General features: G+C 34.6%; 1 protein-coding gene across 1 annotated transcript; it reads left to right on the forward strand.

The window, feature by feature from the left end:
• The first annotated feature begins 312 nt into the window (after positions 1-312).
• CPXCR1 (CPX chromosome region candidate 1) lies at positions 313-1284 on the forward strand. The gene is given in 3 exon segments (XM_037022562.1): positions 313-619; positions 681-836; positions 839-1284. Coding segments are annotated over 3 exon segments (909 nt in total).
• Positions 1285-21044: the final 19760 nt, after the last annotated feature.

A 21044-nucleotide genomic window follows, 5' to 3' on the forward strand; every position in this document is an offset into this window, starting at 1 on the left:
TTCCTACATTAGCCAAATGAGAGTTTATGTTATTCTAATTATACAAGTTCCAAAACTAAGTAATGAGAACACCTATTTAATAGGAATCATATTTACCTTCAGTTTAGATTTTTCCATGTTTTATTTTGTGTGGGTCTGTGACTCTGATATTAATGGTGTGATAAATTTATGTGTATATATATTTAAAAGTATAAGAAAGCTTAGAAATAACATATCCACCTGCTTTTTGCCAGTGCTAAAGAACTAACTTCTTATACAGTGGGCCAATCCTCAGCTTAACAACTCTTTCCTCTCTCATAAATAGAAACCAGGATGACTTCTACTAAAGAAGGAAGTGATGCAGCTGAAAATGCTTTAAAAATTTCAGAAAATGTGGCCCCAAATGACTGTAGTACAGATATGGAACCTTCATTTGCTGATTCTAATATGTCTCAGGTGGAAAGCAACCCAACAGACAGGGAGCTTGACCCACCAACCTCTCAGGAGAATGCTGTTCCTCACACAGCAGAAAACAATGAGCCTGAAGTAGAGAAGACCCGAAAAGATGCTCCAAAAGAAGATTTAAAAGAAGAAGAGTCCCTTCTAATTCAGATCACCATCCCTAGGAAACTGATCTTTCTCATGTCAGGATTAGGGAGAATTACCTATCTGTGTATCCCACTAGTAAAAAATTATAAAAAACAATCCCTTGGCTAATAAAGCAAAATTCTCATCATGAAAAGTGGAGATGAAAACAAGTGATTTCTGTCATAGCACCAGAAATCACAATATTCCTCTGCAACTGCCAAGTTCGAAAAGAATCCGTTTCCTTAAGAGTGATGAGAGACCGAGAATGATTCTCTGCTGTGTGCGAGATATTTCTCACAGGCTGCAGGTCATCAAAATGCCTCATATGTAAAGCAAAAATTTATAGCATTTCTTTCTCATTCAAATATTGCCACCCATGGGAAGAGAGCCATAATATTTGCAAGATCTTTAAGGCTGTATAATTACTATCCCCTCTGTGAGAGAATGACATCAGGAAAATCTTGCAAATCAGCTGATACTGAAAGGAAGGATAGATTCCAGATTATTGTAAAACCTGTGTTACGTATCCCATGGGTCCAAAATCAAGATGCTCATAATAGCAAAGCTTTTGAAGAACATTTGAGATATCACCATAACATGAGAGTTGTGATCATAAACACTGATATTGCTTGGAAATACCTATGTCCCATCTGCAGGAGTAGTTTCAACAGTTTTGTTGAATTCAGACAGCATTCCTGCAACTCTCCTAATAATTAAGTTCATTGGGGTGAATTCATTTTAAAACTTAACTTTTAAAAATCCACAATTCAACTACCCAATTGACACAAAATTGCATGAAAAAAATTGTTAGTAGTGTTAAGGGGAGTTGCAGAAAGGAACACAAAATAATAGGATATATCAGAAACACCTCTGAGAAAAGAAGAAAAACTCATAAGGAAACCTCTGCTTATACTGTGCTATTATAGAGAGATCTTTTAAATATCAGGTTCTTGATCTGTATTGAGACAGAAATTGAACTAAGAAAAATTTTGCACTTTCTAAACATCCATTCTGCATATAGAAATGTTTTTAATATTATCATATTCCAAGTTACAGGACCCTGACAGTGATACTAAACATATCCTTCCAGGTGTTTCTAGGGGCTCTGTTAAATTTAATATCTGAGTGTTCGTCATAAATTTAATAAAATTCATTTTAAAACATTGAAAGTTTCATTGCATGCTTACAACTAGATAAAAATTCCTGTGCCTAAAAATTTAAGTATTATAAATATTCCATGTTAAGATAATAATTTTGATTTTTCAAAATAAAAATAAAACTTAGAAAATAATGTGATAGAAGTGGACAAATATTAAAGTGGTAGCAATTCTAATCAGTTTTCTTGGATAGCTTCTTTAACATTGCCTATTACTACACAAATTTTACTTTCCCCCATACATATATGCACAAATGCCCACACATATTTAAGGAATTCCTTAAGGAGTTACTTGCAGCTCAAACTTTTGTACTCCTTTCCCTTGATATTCTTAAGTGTTAAAGATGAGCTTCATAATTATACCTGTGAGTCAACTCATATCTATTGGTTACCCATTGAGTGTGAAGCACTATGCTAGAATCATTGCATGTTAGTTAAACTTCACAGTAATCTTACATATATGTATTTTTTACGGTAAAATTAAATTCATAGGAACAGATTACAGAAAAATGAATAATTTTCCCAGGTCACACATTTAGTAAATGCATAGTTATCATATAATAAGGCAATATACTGGAATTTATGTAAATGGAAGGTTTGCTGCCTATTATGCCTTATTTAATAACTACGTATGTATGAATAACAGAATTTATTTATTCCATAAACATACTATAATACAGAGATTCTGAAATCTCATGGAGCAGAGGATACTGAGGCTACATCTAAGACACTTTCTATTTGTTCATCTGGGGGTAAACTTGCTGTTTCCAGGTGCAATTATCCAGTGTTAGAAATAAATCAGAGTGAACAAATAAACTTATTAAGACAATTCAGACAACTAAATCAAATGTTTCTCCATTTTTAAAAGTACATGCTATTTGAATTTTTCTCATTAAAGTAAATGAGATATGAAATAGTTTTATAAATACATTATGTCATCAAGTAGATGTCAATAAAAATAGAAAAAAATGTTGCTCTTCATTTTCCCTGAGGACAAAATAAAATAGGAATTTTATTTAAAAGTAGGGTACCACTGTAATAGGACCACACATAGAATACACATTTTACCTGGCAAACCTCCACAAAATTTGAAAACATGATTTAAATGCAGAACAAAGTAGTAAACTGGATATAATTCACATTTTCATCATAAGTACAATTATTTATTAAACTAAAATTTTAGAAATGACAAATGAGAATTAGAATTAAGTCAGAATAGTGAAAGAGAAGAATCTAAAAGAATCCTTTTCTAGCAGCCCATTTTAAATATATTCTCAACTTCTGTATAGAGGGAAGGCAAACTTTTACTTGAAAAAAAATGGATAAGTAATGCAGTTCAATGTTTAAAAAGATTTTGTTTTCTATAAAAATTCACAAACTAACAACACTGCAGGCATACTCTCTTTTTCTTAAAGGTTCAGAAATAAGCATGTGTTTTTTATTCCTTCATTATCATATTAGTAATTTTTAGAATTACTTCACAGAATATTTTAAAATATAGGTATAGGATAATACTTTTACTTCATGTGTGCAAGTAACTAACATCTATAATAACAAATTACATTAACATCACCAAGATTGGCATATTATATACTCAACAGAGTAAAATACATTTTTAAGACAAATAATTTTATAGAACCTTGAAGATGGCAGCCTTTTACTATTTTGATGTTCTAAAATTTTGACATTAAAATATAAGACTATATTCTTGTATTTTATTTTAAGAGTGTACCTTACAACAAACTTTTTCTCATATTGGTCATCTGTCATTAATGTGTTGGATATATTGTTGTAAGTTATGTTTCAGACATTATCTAAACAATTCCAGGTTTTGGAAAAAATCAAACTGCATCACAGGTTTGGTAACAATTTTATTCTAATTCATGCAAGGGTCTTTAAAAGTTAAATTGAAGGCATGAAAAATATTTCGGGGAATCTTCTGAAATTACAACAAAAGTGAATTATCAAATGATACTTGATTTTATTCATACTTTCAATGAGCATATTTAGTGTCTGGTATCATTTGTTTTACATACAAATAATCTGACAAGACATTTTAATCTATAGAAATAGAGCAGTTGAGACTATAGTTTCCCCTGATGTCTGACTTTGAACTTGTTATTACATCAGAATTTAAAGATGAAAGCCCCCAGACTGGATTTATATACCAAAAATTCAGCACTAAAGAGTCATTTATATTCAATGAAACAGATTTCAATTCTAAGCAGACTTTTATTATTCAACTCTTATGTATGAACTATGTCATATATTAAATTGTAGTCTGGTATAATTTGCTCAGTCACCAAAAGGAAAGAAAAATTACTTATTTAATGAAATCTTTATATTGAGATCAGCTTACAAATTTTATTATAAAGTTTGACTATTATCATGCTAATAATTGATCTTAAACAATTTTATAAAGTTTAGTTTTTTTAAAAAGAAAATCTTGGGTTATAAGAATTTATAATTTATACCATTTAGTAGCCATCTAAAAAAAAGAGAGTAGTTATTTTCCAGTAAAATAATGATTGGAATTATCTATAAATGTGGTAATGGATCGTTTACTGTTCTTGTTCTTGTTATATTGTAATTATCTGGCTAAAGAAGAGAAAAGGACACATTAGCCTAATTGTGATTTAAATACATAAATTTCAAACTTTTTTTTACTCATTATAGCTTATGAGAGTTAATGGATGTGTTTTTAAAGAGAAAATTTGCCCTGTTTCTATGTCTTGTGAAGAGGCTCTGACAGTTTTTGTTCACAGCTTTTCACAGATGTTTGTGTAGCAAACAACCTTGAAAGCCAGAGATAGTATCACCCTTCATAGCAGAGTGTAGATTAAATATCTTTCCTAAGCAGGATAATAAACATAATGTCTCCTTCAAAGGTTAAATTTAGGCAATAGCTCTCTTATAAGGTTGGGAGTTTCCCAAACTCAAGGGCCCTCACTTCTGGCACGAACTCATTGTGTGCACAATATCTACCTGTGCCACTTTGCATCACTCCTCTGTGAGTGAGGTTGGGGGTAAAGTAACTGTAAAGCTCAGCTGTGTGCTCTTCCATGAGTAGTAAAGTACTTTGTCTCTGACCCTGGAGTCTCATGTGTTTTCACAGCAACTGTGAAATTATGGTTAGCTAACTTCATAGCTTTAAAGCAGGTTAAAAATCTCAAACTCTTCACAGTTCTAGATATTTGAAGGAAAGCTGTATGAATAAAATACTTGTTAACCAAATTTTGTTATTTTTAACTAAGTGACACCTTCTAGTCCTTCAACAGACTCAAAGCACAACATCAGTCAGAGCTTAACATGGTTAACTGAGATAAAGTATTTGTATGAATGTGTGAGTGCACATAGCTTAATGAAAGAAACATTGGGGCAATTTAGGATTTTATCATTCTAATCTTTACCAACCACTTCTATGAATGGAATAAGGTATGTATCTTACTGCTTCTGAATTTCTGTTTATAGAATATAAATATTATTTAACCAACACACTAAATTGAGTATTAGAACACTTTTTCTTCATTTAGATATTCTGATAACTATACTCCCTCCCTCTTGGTAAAATCTAGAGGTATCTGGCAGTCAGAATAACAACAACAACAAAGCAAGGAAGAGATTTGTATTATTTGGGAAACACTAGACTACTTATTAATGGATAGAGAGTAGGAAAAATCAGCACATCTTGATTAATGTTAAAGTTTCAAAAGTTATGTTAATATCTTTCACATTGCATGGAATTTTAGATCTTTACCAAGCATTGTGCAGTATATCTTTTAAGAGAGTTATTCATGATGTTTTACTGTAACCAATATTTATTTTCAAAAAAGATGGTATAATTTAAAGCATTGTTCCATAAATAATATGTAGTTCATGCAATGTTTGTAAATGTGAAACTATTGTATGTACTAGCAACATTTTTAATGATTTCCTTTAAAAAGTAATTATAGCAACATATAGCATGGAGTAACAATAACAAATATACATTGTCAGTATATTTCTATAAATAGAGTAGTTATGCTGTTTAATAATCCATATAATCTAGTCTTTTTTATAGATACAGCTATCCATCAAAATGTGACTTTAATCATTTATCCAAATAGATATAAATTTGAAAAACATATATATTTTGAAACATATATATGGTTTATATGTATAGATGGTGTGTGTATATATATATATATATCAAAGGAAAGAGAGAATTAAAAACACAGATTTGCTTTGTTTTGGTCTCTGCAAGAGCAGATAATATCTAAGAAAGTATAAAGAAAATTTTCAGCAAATCTGGAAAATAAAAATTGGACATGGTTTTGTATGTGGATGCTATGGTATATCACTCGGTATGCTGCTCAGACATATCTCTTGACTGAGACACTCATTCCCTAAACATCAAGGATTGTTTCCTGCTAGTCACTCACAGTGGAGACCCTCCCTAGTAATTGCCCTCAACCATGGGAACTGCCTCTTCTAAGGTTACACTCCCCTCACAGTGCCAGCCCATATCCATTTACTGGCCAATGAGATGATGCAAAATCTTGGCTCCTTTGTCTCATTTCAGGAGATCTCTGAAGTCTTATGCCAGCTCCAGGGTTCCCCTGAAAATGTCTAATGTTTTTCTTTAGGAAACTGCTTCACATTTAAACTCTGCCTCTAAGTAATCTTGCTTCCCTCACTTTCTCATAGGTACTGTCAGTGGTATCTTACTCCAACCCCTGCAAAGCAAAACAAAACAAACTAAAACAAAAATTAACTTTCCTAAACAAAAATCTCTAAGAGTCTTTATCCTAGTGAAGCTGTAAGACAGTTTGGAAGAAGGAAAGGAGGCAAGAACAATGAACAGAAACAGAAAGAACTGATATGACCTAATGTTAAAATCATTAACTTGAATGTGATTCAGAGGCATATACAGGTGTTTAATAAGAATGAACTGTCTGGGAAATCTGTGATGCATAGAGGAGAAGAGGGAAATTGATAATCACTAACTTTAAAGTCATAGCTACAAGGTAAAATAACTTTTTAAGACTAACAGATTGTTCTAGATGTCCTTAAAGAGTATGACAGAATGAGCACTTTGTTCTTATTTGTGTTTGAAGTACTTTCTCCACACTTAGAACACATTTAGGAAATCACAGACCACATATTTGGATAAATATAAACAATAGCACAGATTTTCCAAGTGTACTACATTAGAACAAATCACATATTAAGGAAAATATATCAGATTCACTTTTTATCCACTTGAAAGATAAAACAACAAAAGGTTTTCTCTCATATAATCCTCCTCCCACTAATCTCATTTCTCACCCATATTGGTCTTGAAATTTCCACTAAAGATTCATCTAGCAATTCAAAATTCATAAGTAATACCATTTATTTTCTTCTCACTCATACTCCTTTCTTATTTATGTTCTCTCTTTTCCTGAAAAGGAGATACAAGTAAAGGAACACCTGAAAATCCTTTAATTTTGTTGAGATAGGGAAGCTATAAATTGAAGATTCAATTTCCTAACCATATCTATGCAATCTTAATATGTTTAATTATCAAATATAAAATCTAAAAGAAAAACAAACTTTAATGAATTTCTGCTATGTACATAACACCATTAGGAACATTAAGAACAGTATTTGCCACATTTCAGTTAATTGTATTACCCACCAAAAGGCGTTTTCTATATCCAAATAATATTTGTATTATTTACACGATAGTTTTATTCATGATTTTTTTGTTTAAATTAATTTACAGTGGACATACATGGATAAGAAAAAAGATTATAACTCATGGTGAGCATTTAGTAATGTATATAATTGTTGAATCACTATGTAGTACATGTGAAACCAATATAATATTGTATATTAATGATTTCTCAATTAAAAACAATATATATAATTATTTTTAAATTAAAAAATATATATGAATGTAAGATACTGAAATGGCCTCGGAAGAAAAGGCTGCACTCAAAGTTGGAGAGTAGTGACTAGCAACTTCCAGGATGGCAGAGGAATTAAGTCCTGATCTGCTGATCTAAGTTTCCAGGGACTAAGAGCAACAGTAGGCAGGGAAAAGATAAAAACATTGAGGTTTTGATGGATGTATAATATTCGGTGAGTTATAGGGAATAAAGGGGATTCCAGTCTGAGGAAAAATTTTGACCAAGGAAATATGAAAAAATAGAAAGTAGGAGATCAAATATCTGAAATTAATAGATTCACAAAATGGTGTTATAGAGATAAATTGCAATTAAGATGAGGCTAAAACTAAAAGAAATGTTATAGGTTCTTAAAATGGGAGGACCTAAGTAAGAGATGTATGAGTTGGTGTTGATAGATGGAGAGCTTTTAAGAGGTGTAGATCTGTTCAGTAAGATAAGGCCCAACTTAAGAAAGAGTTTGGACTGTACGAGGAATGTAGCATGAGAATTCAGCTCTAGAATGAAGTGTGGAGAGGGTTAAAAGAAGGAAGTTTAAAGGGATATAACAATATAAAAACAGAGGGATATACTGGACTTTTAAAAAATGGCATTCAGGAATTGGTGAGAGTTAAAAGAGGGAGATTAAAACGGTGGTTCTAAATATTGGAAGATGAGGAAGATAGAAACTAGGAGGGACTTCTGATAATTGAGGTGGGGGAATACCAAAATAGGTGGCAGACAGATGGAGAAACAATCTCAGGAGTGGCAGACAGAAGACAATTTTAAGAGGTCAGGTCCCTTATCAGGCTTCATAGATTGCCTTACTTAAAATGAATGGTGAATACAGCAGTGCTGGCCAGCATTCAGTAAGTAGAGCTCATGTTAGTGCACCACTTAGGTAATATGATGTTCTAACAGAGGTATTGGTACCACATAGAGGAAAACAGCATCTATCAACTGAGAATATATAAGAGGTAGTCTGTGGATTTGATGAGTTTACAAGGTAGTGGGGAAGGTAACACATATATGAAATAGAGGGCCTTAAATGCTAAAATATGTTTCAAGAGTAATTCAGAAAAAAATGAGAAATATAATGAAGTAATGAGATACAAGTTTATATACAAGATAATAATGAACCTTAAAATATAAACAAGACAGGCAAAATGTTCATATAATGAGGGTGTAGTTCAAAACATGAAGAACAAAAATGACATCCTCACATGTCAACCTTTTTGAGAAAATTAATACATTGGGTGGTAGATAGGCAGTAAATACTTTTCTGGTAGACAATATCTATAATTTCTTCTTGCAGTACTAACATTCAATAAAATAACTTTAGATATATGGCATAAAACACTTGTGGAAAGTCCTAGAAGCCATATATAAATTGTAGGACTTGATATGGTGGGGAAAGGCAACACTTATACAGTGTTCAGGTGATATGGTATCAGAAGTTTCCTTAGATGTCAGTGTTTGCAGTATGAATTGTAGGATGGAAGAGAATAGAGAATAAATGAGTACAAAGTTTAATTAATAAGTTGTTACAGTTATACAAGTGTGGAGTGGAGTGGTAGCTTTGGGAACAGAAATGTACAGATAATTCAATAAATGTGGCTAAAGACAAAAATACCAACCACTGGTGAGTGGTATTGAAAAATGCTAACATAAAATGTAGTAAGAATCAAATACTATACCTTTGTTCCTGCCTCTGGGAGCCATAAAATATATAGTCTATCAGACTAAAATAAAGTTAATGGAAATGAGTGCTAGTTTGTTAAGGTTGGGAGTTGATTCTAAATATTGGCTAAGGTTATAATTATTACTAAACTGAAGATGATCTGGCTGTAGTTAAAAATAAAGATTACATATCAATATGTATATATATTTGGAAATCTATGCAGAAATGGGAATGAAGCCAAGTAAATATATGAATTATTAAAGTTATTAATTATTAAAGTAATGAATTAGAGGAAACATAACTTTTAGGATTAAGTTTTGGGAAATGTGCTCTTAAAAGTGTAAAGGAAAATAAAAACTAGAGAAAAACAGAAGAGCAACAAGAATTGTAAAAGTAGAACAAGGAAATCCAGTGTCCTAAAAGTTAAGACAAGAAAAAACTTTAATTATTGAGTTAACAAATGAAACAAAAATCAACACAAACAAAGACACTATTTTCAGAATGGTGGCATGAAGAATTCTGATGGTCCTATCTCCAAAAGAACAATTATAACTAATGAAAATTACTAAACCATAAAAACAACTTAAGGTCTCTTGAAATTATCTTAATGTTATGCAGGAAATAAAGAAATGTTTATTCATGAAAATATATTAAATATCAGTAAGAACAGGAAGCATATGTGACACTTGAGCCACTACCCACAGTCTCACTGCCTCTCCTGAATTCATCATGACAGAAGCTCCACTATAGTTAGATGTGGCTAAAATATGGAACTCTCTCTTCCCCCACTTCTAGTTATTACCTACTGTCGCTGTCCTGAAAAGACAGGCCATCAATATTTCTCATCATCCTCAGCCCCATGCTGCAAATTCCTGGCAAGTTCAGCCTAGAGGTGTGTGTCCTTTCCTCCACCCAGCTCCTGCTCTGAAAGCAGAGGCTGTATCACAGATGCAACAGCTCAAGAAAACTAAAGTCTTTATTACCCTTTCTCTAGCTTGCTTATAAGGAAAATGTTCAGTTATGGAAGAAATAAAGAAGATAGGAGGCTACCTTTCAAGGCAAGTACTCTGCTTGTAAATCAGGAGTATTAATCAGAGATAAGTTGGCCATGGTATCCACCTTCATTTCTGGGGTAATGGCACAGAAATGTTCCCAAGGAATGAGAAAAGTGGGTCATAAGAATAAAGAGATCCAAAACTCTCTTAAAGAAAACTGACTTTACTTGTAACTTACTATGGGGAAGTTCAATCCTAGAGGTGCTCTAGAAAGAATGGAGATTTTTTTGTGGTAGCTAATTAATAGGAAGCTAGTATCTCCATGAGAACAACAAGCTACAGCATAGTCTAGCTGGTTTAACAACAATAACTAGGAAAGAGGTTTTTAAAAGGGCACTCCTAGAGTCAGGACAACTTTCAAAGACTGATCTCAAAATATGCCCAAGAAAGACACTTCAATTTAATATGATGAAGATGTAGTACAATTTATGCCCAAGCACATTGTTAAAGGCAAGAAAGTAATCATCCTGAATTTAGTGTAGTCTAATAACTTGGTGAGATACAAAATGAAGCAGAGATCAGAGAAAGAGACAATCAAAGAGAGCCCTGATGAAACTAATGTCAGCAAAGCATTAATTTGCACATGTCCAAGGTTGAGTTCTAAGAAAAGATATATCAGGGTTTGTATGATGTGGGGGAAGCTGACTTCACTAAAATTTTCTAAGACACTAGAATTGTCCAAGTCACTGAACAAATATATAACAATAAAATCACTAGAAATAGTATCAGTATATGGACCTATAGGTTACAAGAATTTCCAGTTTTAAAGAAAACATTACAAGACTTTCACATAAATATAGCCAAAGGAAACTTCCCATGAGAAACACTATTGGCCAGACTTAAAAATTATTTCAATGTAGCATCACAAATATGTTCAAAGAACTATAGGAAAGGACACTTAAATAATAATAGTACAATGATGATGCTTCACTGAATAGAGGCCATCAAAAAAGATACATAATTTTTTAAAGAGAAATTCTGGAATTTAAAAGTACATAAAATTATAACTAATAATTCACCAAAGGGGCCAAATAGTAGATTTGAACTGTTAGAGGAAAGATTCAGTAAACTTGAAGATGGACCAATGGAGACTGCGAAATATAAAGAATAGAAAATAAAAGAATGAAGAAAAATGAAAAAAAAAACAGAGAAATGTAGGCCACTCTTAGATGAGACACTTTATGCAAAATAAGGGTACTAGAAACACTGAAGTAAAAATATTAAAATAAATAATGGCTGAATACTTGCTAAACTTGATAAAAATCATTAATGTACATATCTAAGGAACACAACATTGTGCTCCTGGAAGTCCAATAAACTTAAAGAGATCTACACAAAGACATACCAAAACAAAAATGTTGAAATGCCAAAGGAAAAGAGAAATGTAAGAAGCAGCATGAGGAAGATAACACATGAAAGGGAATCCAAATAAGACCAACTATTGACTTTTCAGCAAAAATACTGGAGGCAATATTCAAAGTGCTGAAGAAAGAAAACTTTCAAATGAGGTCAGGAAAAAATATAGATACCTGCTTTCACCACATCTATTCAGCATAGTATTGGAAGCCCTCCCTTGGGCAATTAGTCCAAAAAAAATAAATAAAAGGCATCCAAGAAGGAAAGGAAGAAGTAAAATGATATGTTCAGAGATAACATAATATTATGTACAGAAAATCCTGAGTATTCTATACAAACACTCAAAAAAAGGCACTAGAACTAATAATTTTAGTGCAGTTGTAAGATACAAAGTCAATACCTAATAACTGGTTGTGTTTCTAGACACTAAGAACCACCGATCTGAAAAGGAAATTAAGAAAAAATTCCACTTATAATAGCATCAAAAATAATAAAATACTTAGGAATAAACAAATTTCCAGAAGACTAATACATGGAATATTATAAAACATTATTGAATGCAATTAAAGAAGATACATATAATGGAAAGACAACTTATCTTTAAGGACTACAAAATTTAATATTGCTAAAAAAGTAAATACTGTCCAAAGAAATCTACAGATTAAATTCAATCCCTATCAAAATCACAATGGTGATTGATTTGGGAAGATTGGCAGTATGTGTAGGGCAGCGGAAATCTCCACCCAAAAACATATATATTTTTGAAAATACAACAAATAAAACTACACTTAACAGAGAGACCAGAGGATACAGTACAACAGCCAGGCTACATCTACATCTGTGAGAACGCAGCTTCTCATGAAGGGGGTAAGATACAAGCTGTGAACCAGTGGGATGCGAGCACTCTCCCCACACCAGTTCCCCTGTGGCAGGAAAGGAATTGGAGAGGGGAGGGAGTGGAAGTGCAGAACTGCTAAATAACCAGCACTAGTAATCCGCACCGGGAGCACAGACACACATTCCATGGTGTGCTGGATATTAGGGAAACGGAAAAGTAAAATCTGGGAGTGGGTCCCTGCAGCCGGCTCCCCAGGGACAAAAGGAAAGTGAGTGCTTTTTGGAAGTATTAAAGGGACAGGAGCTTCAAAGCTGGATGGAATCATCCCAGCACACTAAGCCCAGCATCTGGGAATCCCAGGGAACTTTAGGTGCCCTAGCCCCCTGGGAGGCAGTGTAGCTCTGAAGCTTCACATGGTAATAAACAGCCTGCCATTCATTCCCCCTCCCATGTGGCCCTGGAAGAGCAGCCTTGGAGTGGCCTTGCCCACAGCAACTGCCCAGAGACTCCTCCCAGGATGCAGCCATCTGGGACAGATCCAAAAGTCACTGCCGGTGAGCAGCTTCCTGGCAGAGAGGCAGAGGAAGCCAGGCAAGATGCTAAGGGGTGCTGTTCTAGCAGGAGACCACACCCCATGTGTCAGACACTCCTCACAGGGCTCTGGGCTGCCTCGCCTGCCGTAGCTCAGGAAATTAACCCAGAGCCTGCTCCTGGTGTGCAGGTAACTGACACAGGCAGCACAGGGAGAAGGGCAAGAAGACCAGCAGGCCAGAAGGGACTTTGTTCTCCCAGCTAACACACGCATTACCTGCCCAACACTGCCTCTATCGCCATAAAAAGGCAGAAGAATTTGGTTCATTCCAGAATCACCCAGACAACCCTTGAGAGAGGGCCTGGGGAGACAGATTGAACCAACCTTCCTGAAAAAGAATACAAAATAAAGGTCATAACCATGCTGATGGATCTGTAGAGAAATATGCAAGAGCTAAAGGATAAAGTTGGGAGGGAGAATACAGAAATAAAACAATCTCTGGAAGGACTTAAGAGCAGACTGGATGAGATGCAAGAGGCCATTAATGGAACAGAAATCAGAGAACAGGAATACAGAGAAGCTGAGGCAGAGCGAGATAAAAGGATCTACAGGAATGAAAGAATATTAAGATAAGTGTGTGACCAATCCAAATGGAAAAATATTGGCATTATATGGGTACCAGCAGAAGGTGCGAGAGAGAAAGGGATACAAAGTACCTTTGAAGAAATAATTGCTGAAAACTTCCCAAAAGTGGGGAAGGAAATAATCTCCCAGACCATGGAACCCCACAGATCTCCCAACACAAGGGATCCAAGGTGGACAACACCAAGACAACTCATTCTATGAAGCCAGCATCACTCTAATACCAAAACCAGGCAAAGACCCCACCAAAAAAGAAAATTACAGACCAATATTCCTGAACAACATAGATGCAAAAATACTCAACAAAATATTAGCAAACCGAATTCAAAAATACCCCAAGAAGGTCATACACCATGATCAAGTGCGATTCATCTAAGGGATTCAAGGATGGTACAACATTTGAAAATCGATCAACATCATCCACCACATCAACAAAAAGAAGGACAAAAACCACATGATCATCTTCATAGATGCTGAATTAGCATTTCACAACATTTAACATCCATTCATGATAAAAACTCCATACAAAATGGATACAGAGGGCAAGTATTTCAACATGCTAAAGGCCATATATGACAAACCCACAGCCAACATCATACTTAAAAGCAAGAAGCTGAAAGCCTTTCCTCTAAGATAGGAACAAGACAGGGATGCCCACTCTTCCCACTGTTATTCAACATAGTACTGGAGGTCCTAGCCACAGCAATCAGACAAAACAAAGAAATAAAAGGCATCCAGAATGCAGATTGCTAAAAAAAAAAAAAAGTAAAACTGTCACTATTTGCAGATGATATGATATTGTACATAAAAAACCCTAAACACTCCACACCAAAACTATTAGAACAAATATCTGAATTCAGCAAAGTTGCAGGATAAAAAATTAATACACAGAAATCTGTTGCTTTCCTTTACACTAATGATGAACTAGCAGAAAGAGAAATCAGGAAAACAATTCCATTCACAACTGCATCAAAAAGAATAAAATACCTAGGAATAAAGCTAACCAAGGAAGTGAAAGACCTATACCCCAAAAACTACAAGACACTCTTAAGAGAAATTAAAGAGGACACTAACAAATGGAAACTCATCCCATTCTCTTGGCTAGGAAGAGTTAATATTGTCAAAATGGCTATGCTGCCTAAAGCAATCTACAGATTCAATGCAATCCCTATCAAATACCAACAGCATTATTCAGTGAACTGGAACAAATAGTTTTGAAATTCATATGGAACCACAAAAGACCTCTAATAGCCAAAGCAATCCTGAGAAGGATGAATAAAGCAAGGGGGATCTCGCTTCCCAACTTCAAACTCTACTAAAAAGCCACAGAAATAAAGACGATTTGGTTCTGGCACAAGAACAGATACACAGACCAGTGGAACAGGATAGAGAGTCCAGATATTAACCCAAACATATATGGTCAATTAATATATGATAAAGGAGTCATGGACATACAATGGGGGAAGGATAGCCTCTTCAACAGCTGGTATTGGCAAAATTGTTCAGCTACATGTAAGAGAATGAAACTGGATTATTGTCTAATACCATAAACAAAAGTAAATTTGAAATGGATCAAAGACTTGAATGTAAGTCATGAAACCATAAAACTCTTTGAAAAAAACAGGAAAAAATCTCTTAGACATAAACATAAGCAACTTCTTCATGAACATATCTCCCCAGGAAAAGGAAACAAAAGCAAAAATGAACAAGTGGGACTATATCATGCTGAAAAGCTGCTGTACAGCAAAGGACACCACCAATAGAACAAAAAGGCATCCTACAGTATGGGAGAATATATTCATAAATGACAGACGGATAAAGGGTCAAACTAGTAAGGAGAAATATCCTTCTACTACAGATGGAAGCCAAGGCTCAGCAAATTTAAGTTACTTATCTAAGGTAACTTTAATGGTTAATTTTATGTGTCAGCTTTACTAAGCCAAGAGATGCTGACACAGCTGGCTAAACATTACTTTTGAATGTGTCTATGATAGTATTTCTAGAAGAGATTAACATTTGAATTGGTGGCCTGATTACCTCTCCAATGTTGGTGGTCACCATGAAATCCACTGAGGGCATGAATACAGCAAAAAACAGAGGGTTGCATTTGCTCTTTGCCTGACTGCTTGAGTTGGAGCATGGACCTTCTTCTGATTTTCAGGCTTTCACATCCCATCTGGAATGTCTACTATCAGATCCCTAGAACTCAGGCCTTCAAACACTACTGGTTTCCCTGAATATCCAGCATGCAGACTTGGGAGGCTTCTCACCCTCCAATGTCATGAGACTCATCAGCCTCCATAAGCATGTGAACCAATACCACATAATACATATTTTTACAGATATATGTATATATATCCTACTGGTTATCTTTCTCAGAAGAACGCTGACTAATACAGTAATAGAACTAATACTGGCTGAATCCCAGATTCTCGTCCTCAGTTCCAGTACTTTTGCAACTATATCATGTCACCTCCCCTCCACCTCCTTTCTAGATGGATTTTTAAATAATCAACCAATTGATTAAATTTTAGTGATATCAGTTTCAAGTGCACAATGCAGTGACTTGACAATTATATGCATTACAAAATACTCACCACAGTAAGTATAGTAACCATCTGTCACCATACCAAATTATTAAAATATTACTGACTATATCCCTTGTGCAGTAATTTTCATAACCCTGACTTATTTTATAGTGAGAAGTTTATACCTCTTGATCCCTTTCACATATTTTGCTTACCCAAATTACAAACTCTCTGGCAACCACCAGTTTGTTTTCTATATTTATGAGTCTAATTCTGTTTTGCTTGCTTTTCATTTTGTTTTTCTTTTTAGATTCCACATGTAAGTGGAATCACATGGTATTTTTTGATCTTTGTGTGATTTATTTCACTTAGCAAAATACCTTCTGGTTCCAACCATGTTGTCATGAATGGCAAGATTTCATTTTTTTTAATTTTGGTACCATTAATCTACAATTATATTAGGGACATTATGTTTACTAGACACCCCCTTCACCAAGTCCCCCCCACATACCACATTAGTCACTGTCCATCAGCATAGTGAGATGCTGAAAAATCACTACTTGTCTTCTCTGTGTTGCACATCCCTCCCTGTGCCCACCCACATTACATATGCTAATCATAAAGACCCCTTTCTTCTTCACGATCCTTCATCCTCCCTTCCCACCCATCCTTCCCAGTCCCTTTCCCTTTGGTAACTGTTAGTCCATTCTTGGGTTCTGTGATTCTGCTGCTGTTTTGTTCCTTCAGTTTTTCTTTGTTCATATATTCCACATATGAGTGAAATCATTTGGTACTTGTCTTTCTCCTGTTGGCTTATTTCCCTGAGCATAATGCTCTCTAGCCTCATCCATTTTGTTGCAAAGGGTAGGATTTGTTTTCTTCTTATGGCTGAATAATATTCCATTGTGTATATGTACCACATCTTTTTTATCCATTCATTGACTGATGGACACTTAGGTTGCTTCCATTTCTTGGCTATTGTAAATAGTGCTGAGATAAACATAGGGGTGTATCTATCTTTTTCAAACTGGGCTGCTGCATTCTTAGGGTAAATTCCTAGAAGTGGAATTCTTGGGTCAAATGGTGTTTCTATTTTGAGCTTTCTGAGGAACGTCCATACTGCTTTCCACAATGGTTGAACTAATTTACATTCCCACCAGCAGTGTAGGAGGGTTCCCATTTCACCACAACCTCGCCCACATTTGTTGTTGTTTGTCTTTTGAATGGTGGACATCCTTACTGGTATGAGGTGATATCTCATTGTGGTTTTAATTTTCATTTCTCTGAAGACTAGCCATATAGAGCATATTTTCATGTGTCTGTTGGCCATCTGAATTTCTTCTTTGGGGAACTGGCTGTTCAGTCCTCTGATCATTTTTTAATTGGATTATTCACTTTCTGTTTGTTGAGATGCATGAGCTCTTTATGTATTTTGGATGTCAACCCTTTATTGGATCTGTCATTTATGAATATATTGTTCCATATTGTAGGATGCCTTTTTGTTCTATTGATGGTGTCCTTTGCTGTACAGAAGCTTTTCAGCTTGACATAGACCCACTTGTTCATTTTTGGTTTTGTTTCCCTAGCCCAGGGAGATACGTTCATGAAGAAGTGACTCATGTTTATGTCCAAGTGATATTTGTCTATGATTCTTTCTAAGATTTTTATTGTTTCATGGCTTACATTCAGGTCTTTGATCCATTTTGAATTTACTTTTGTGTATGGGGTTAGACAATGATCCAGTTTCATTCTCTTACATGTAGCTGTCCAGTTTTGCCAACAACAGCTGTTGAAGAGGCTGTCATTTCCCCGTATTTCCATGGCTCCTTTATCATATATTAATTGACCATATATGTTTGGGTTAATGTCTGGAGACTCTATTCTGTTACACTGGTATGTGACTCTGTTCTTCTAACAGTGCCAAATTGTCTTGATTACTGTGGCTTTGTAGTAGAGCTTGAAGTTGGGGAGTGAGATCCCCCCTCACTTTATTCTTCCTTCTCAGGATTGCTTTGGCTATTTGAGGTCTCTAGTGGTTCCATATAAATTTTAAAACTATTTGTTCCAGTTCGTTGAAGAACAGTGTTGGTAATTTGATAGGGATTGCATTAAATCTGTAGACTGCTTTTGGCAAGATGGCCATTTTGACAATATTAATTCTTCCTACCCAAGAGCATGGGATGAGTTTCCATTTGGTGGTGTCCTCTTTAATTTCTCTTAAGAGTGTACTGTAGTTTTTGGGGTACAGGTCTTTCACTTCCTTGCTTAGGTTTATTTCTAGGTATTTTATTCTTTTTGATGCCATTGTGAATGGAATTGTTTTCCTGATTTCTCTTTTAATTAGTTCATTGTTACTGTATAGGAAAGCCTCAGATTTCTGTGTATTAATTTTGTATCCTGAAACTTTGCTGTGTTCCAATATTAGTTCTAGTAGTTTTGTAGTGGAATCTTTAGGGTTTTTTATGTATAATATCATGTCATCTGCAAATAGTGACAGTTTGGCTTCTTTTTTACCAATCTGGATGGCGTGTATTACATTGTTTTGTCTAATTGCCGTGGCCAGGACCTCTAGTACTATGTTAAATAACAGTGAAGAGAGTGGACATCCCTATCTTGATCCCGGTCTCAGAGGAAAAGCTTTCAGCTTCTCGCTGTTCAGTATGATGTTGGCTGTGGGTTTATAATATATGGCATTTATTATGTTGAGGTACTTGCCCTCTATACCCATTTTGCTGAGGGTTTTTTTCATGGATGGATGCTGAACTTTGTTGAATGCTTTTTCCGCATCTATGGAGATGATCATGTGGTTTTCTTTTTCTTTTTGTTGATGTGGTAGATGATGTTGATGGAGTTTTAATGTTGTACCATCCTTGTATCCCTGGGGTGAATCCCACTTGCTCATGGTGTATGATCCTCTTGATGTATTTTTGAATTTGGTTTGCTAATATTTTGTTGAGTATTTTTGCATCTACGTTCATCAGGGATATTGGTTTTTAGTTTTCTTTTTTGGTGGGGTCTTTGCCTGGTTTTGGTATTAGGGTGATGTTGGCTTCATAGAATGAGGTTGGGAGTATTCCCTCCTCTTCTATTTTTTGGAAAACTTTAAGGAGAATGGGTGTTATGTCTTCTCTGTGTGTCTGATAAAATTCCGAAGTAAATCCATTTGGCCCAGGGGTTTTGTTCTTGGGTAGTTTTTTGATTACAGATTCAATTTCAGTGCTGGTAATTGGTCTGTTTAGATTTTCTGTTTCTTTCTGGGTCAGTGTTGGAAGGTTGTATTTTTCTAGGAAGTTGTCCATTTCTTCTAGGTTTTCCAGCTTGTTAGCATATAGTTTTTTGTAGTATTCTCTAATAATTATTTGTATTTCTTAGGAGTCTGTCGTGAATTTTCCTTTCTCATTTCTTATTCTGTTGATGTGTGTAGATTCTCTTTTTCTCTTAATAAGTCTGGCTATGGGCTTATATATTTTGTTTATTTTATCAAAGAACCAGCTCTTGGTTTCATTGATTTTTTCTATTGTTTTATTCTTCTCAATTTTATTTATTTCTTCTCTGATCTTATTATGTCCCTCTTTCTGGTGACTTTAGGCCTCATTTGTATTTCTTTTTCCAAATTCGATAGGTGTGTCTTTGGACTATTCATTTGGGATCATTCTTCCTTCTTTAAATAGGTCTAGATTGCTATATATTTTCCTCTTAAGACTGCTTTCACTACGTCCCACAGAACTTAGGGCTTTGTGTTGTTGTTGTCATTTGTTTTCACATATTACTTGATCTCTATTTTGATTTGGTCATTGATCCATTGATTATTTAGGAGCATGTTGTTAAGCCTCCATGCGTTTGTGAGCCTTTTTGCTTTGTTCGTACAATTTATTTATAGTTTTATATATTTGTGGTCTGAGAAGTTTGTTGGTAGAATTTCAATCTTCTTTAATTTATTGAGGCTCTTTTTGTGGCCTAGTATGTGGTCTATTTTGGAAAATGTTCCATGTGCACTTGAGAAGAATGTGTATCCTGTTGCTTTTAGGTGTGGAGTTCTACAGATTTCTGTTAGGTCCATCTTTTCTAGAGTGTTGTTCCATGCCTCTGTGTCCTTACTTATTTTCTGTCTGGTGGATCTGTCCTTTGGAGTGAGTGGTGTTTTGAAGTCTCCTAAAATAAATGCGTTGCATTCTATTTCCTCCTTTAATTCTGTTAGTATTTGTTTCATGTTGTGGCTCCTGTGTTGGGTGCATATATATTTATAATGTTTATATCCCTTTGTTGGGTTGACCCCTTTATCATTATGTAATGGCCTTCTTTATTTCTTGTGATGTTTTTTGCTTTGGCGTCTATTTTGTCTGATACAAATACTGCAACACCTGCTTTTTTCTCCCTATTCTTTGCATGAAATATACTTGTCAATCCCTTGACTTTTATCGTTGCATGTCTTTGGGTTTGAGGTGAGTCTCTTGTAAGCAGCATATAGATGGGTCTTGCTTTTTTATCCATTCTATTACTCTGTGTCTTTTCATCGTTGCATTCAGTCCACTTATATTTAGGGTGATTATTGAAAGAGATATACTTATTGCCATTGCAGACTTTAGGTGCATGGTTACCAAAGCTTCAAGGTTAGCTTTTTTACTATCTTACCATCTAACTTAACTCTCTTATTGAGCTATTATAAACACAGTCTGGTAATTCTTTTTTTTCTCTCCCTTCTTATTCCTGCTTTTCTATTCTTTTTTTTTTTTTTTTTTTTTTTTTGAGAGGGCATCTCTCATATTTATTGATCAAATGG

This window comes from Manis javanica, chromosome X (genome assembly GCF_040802235.1).
Source record: "Manis javanica isolate MJ-LG chromosome X, MJ_LKY, whole genome shotgun sequence".
Taxonomy (NCBI): domain Eukaryota; kingdom Metazoa; phylum Chordata; class Mammalia; order Pholidota; family Manidae; genus Manis; species Manis javanica.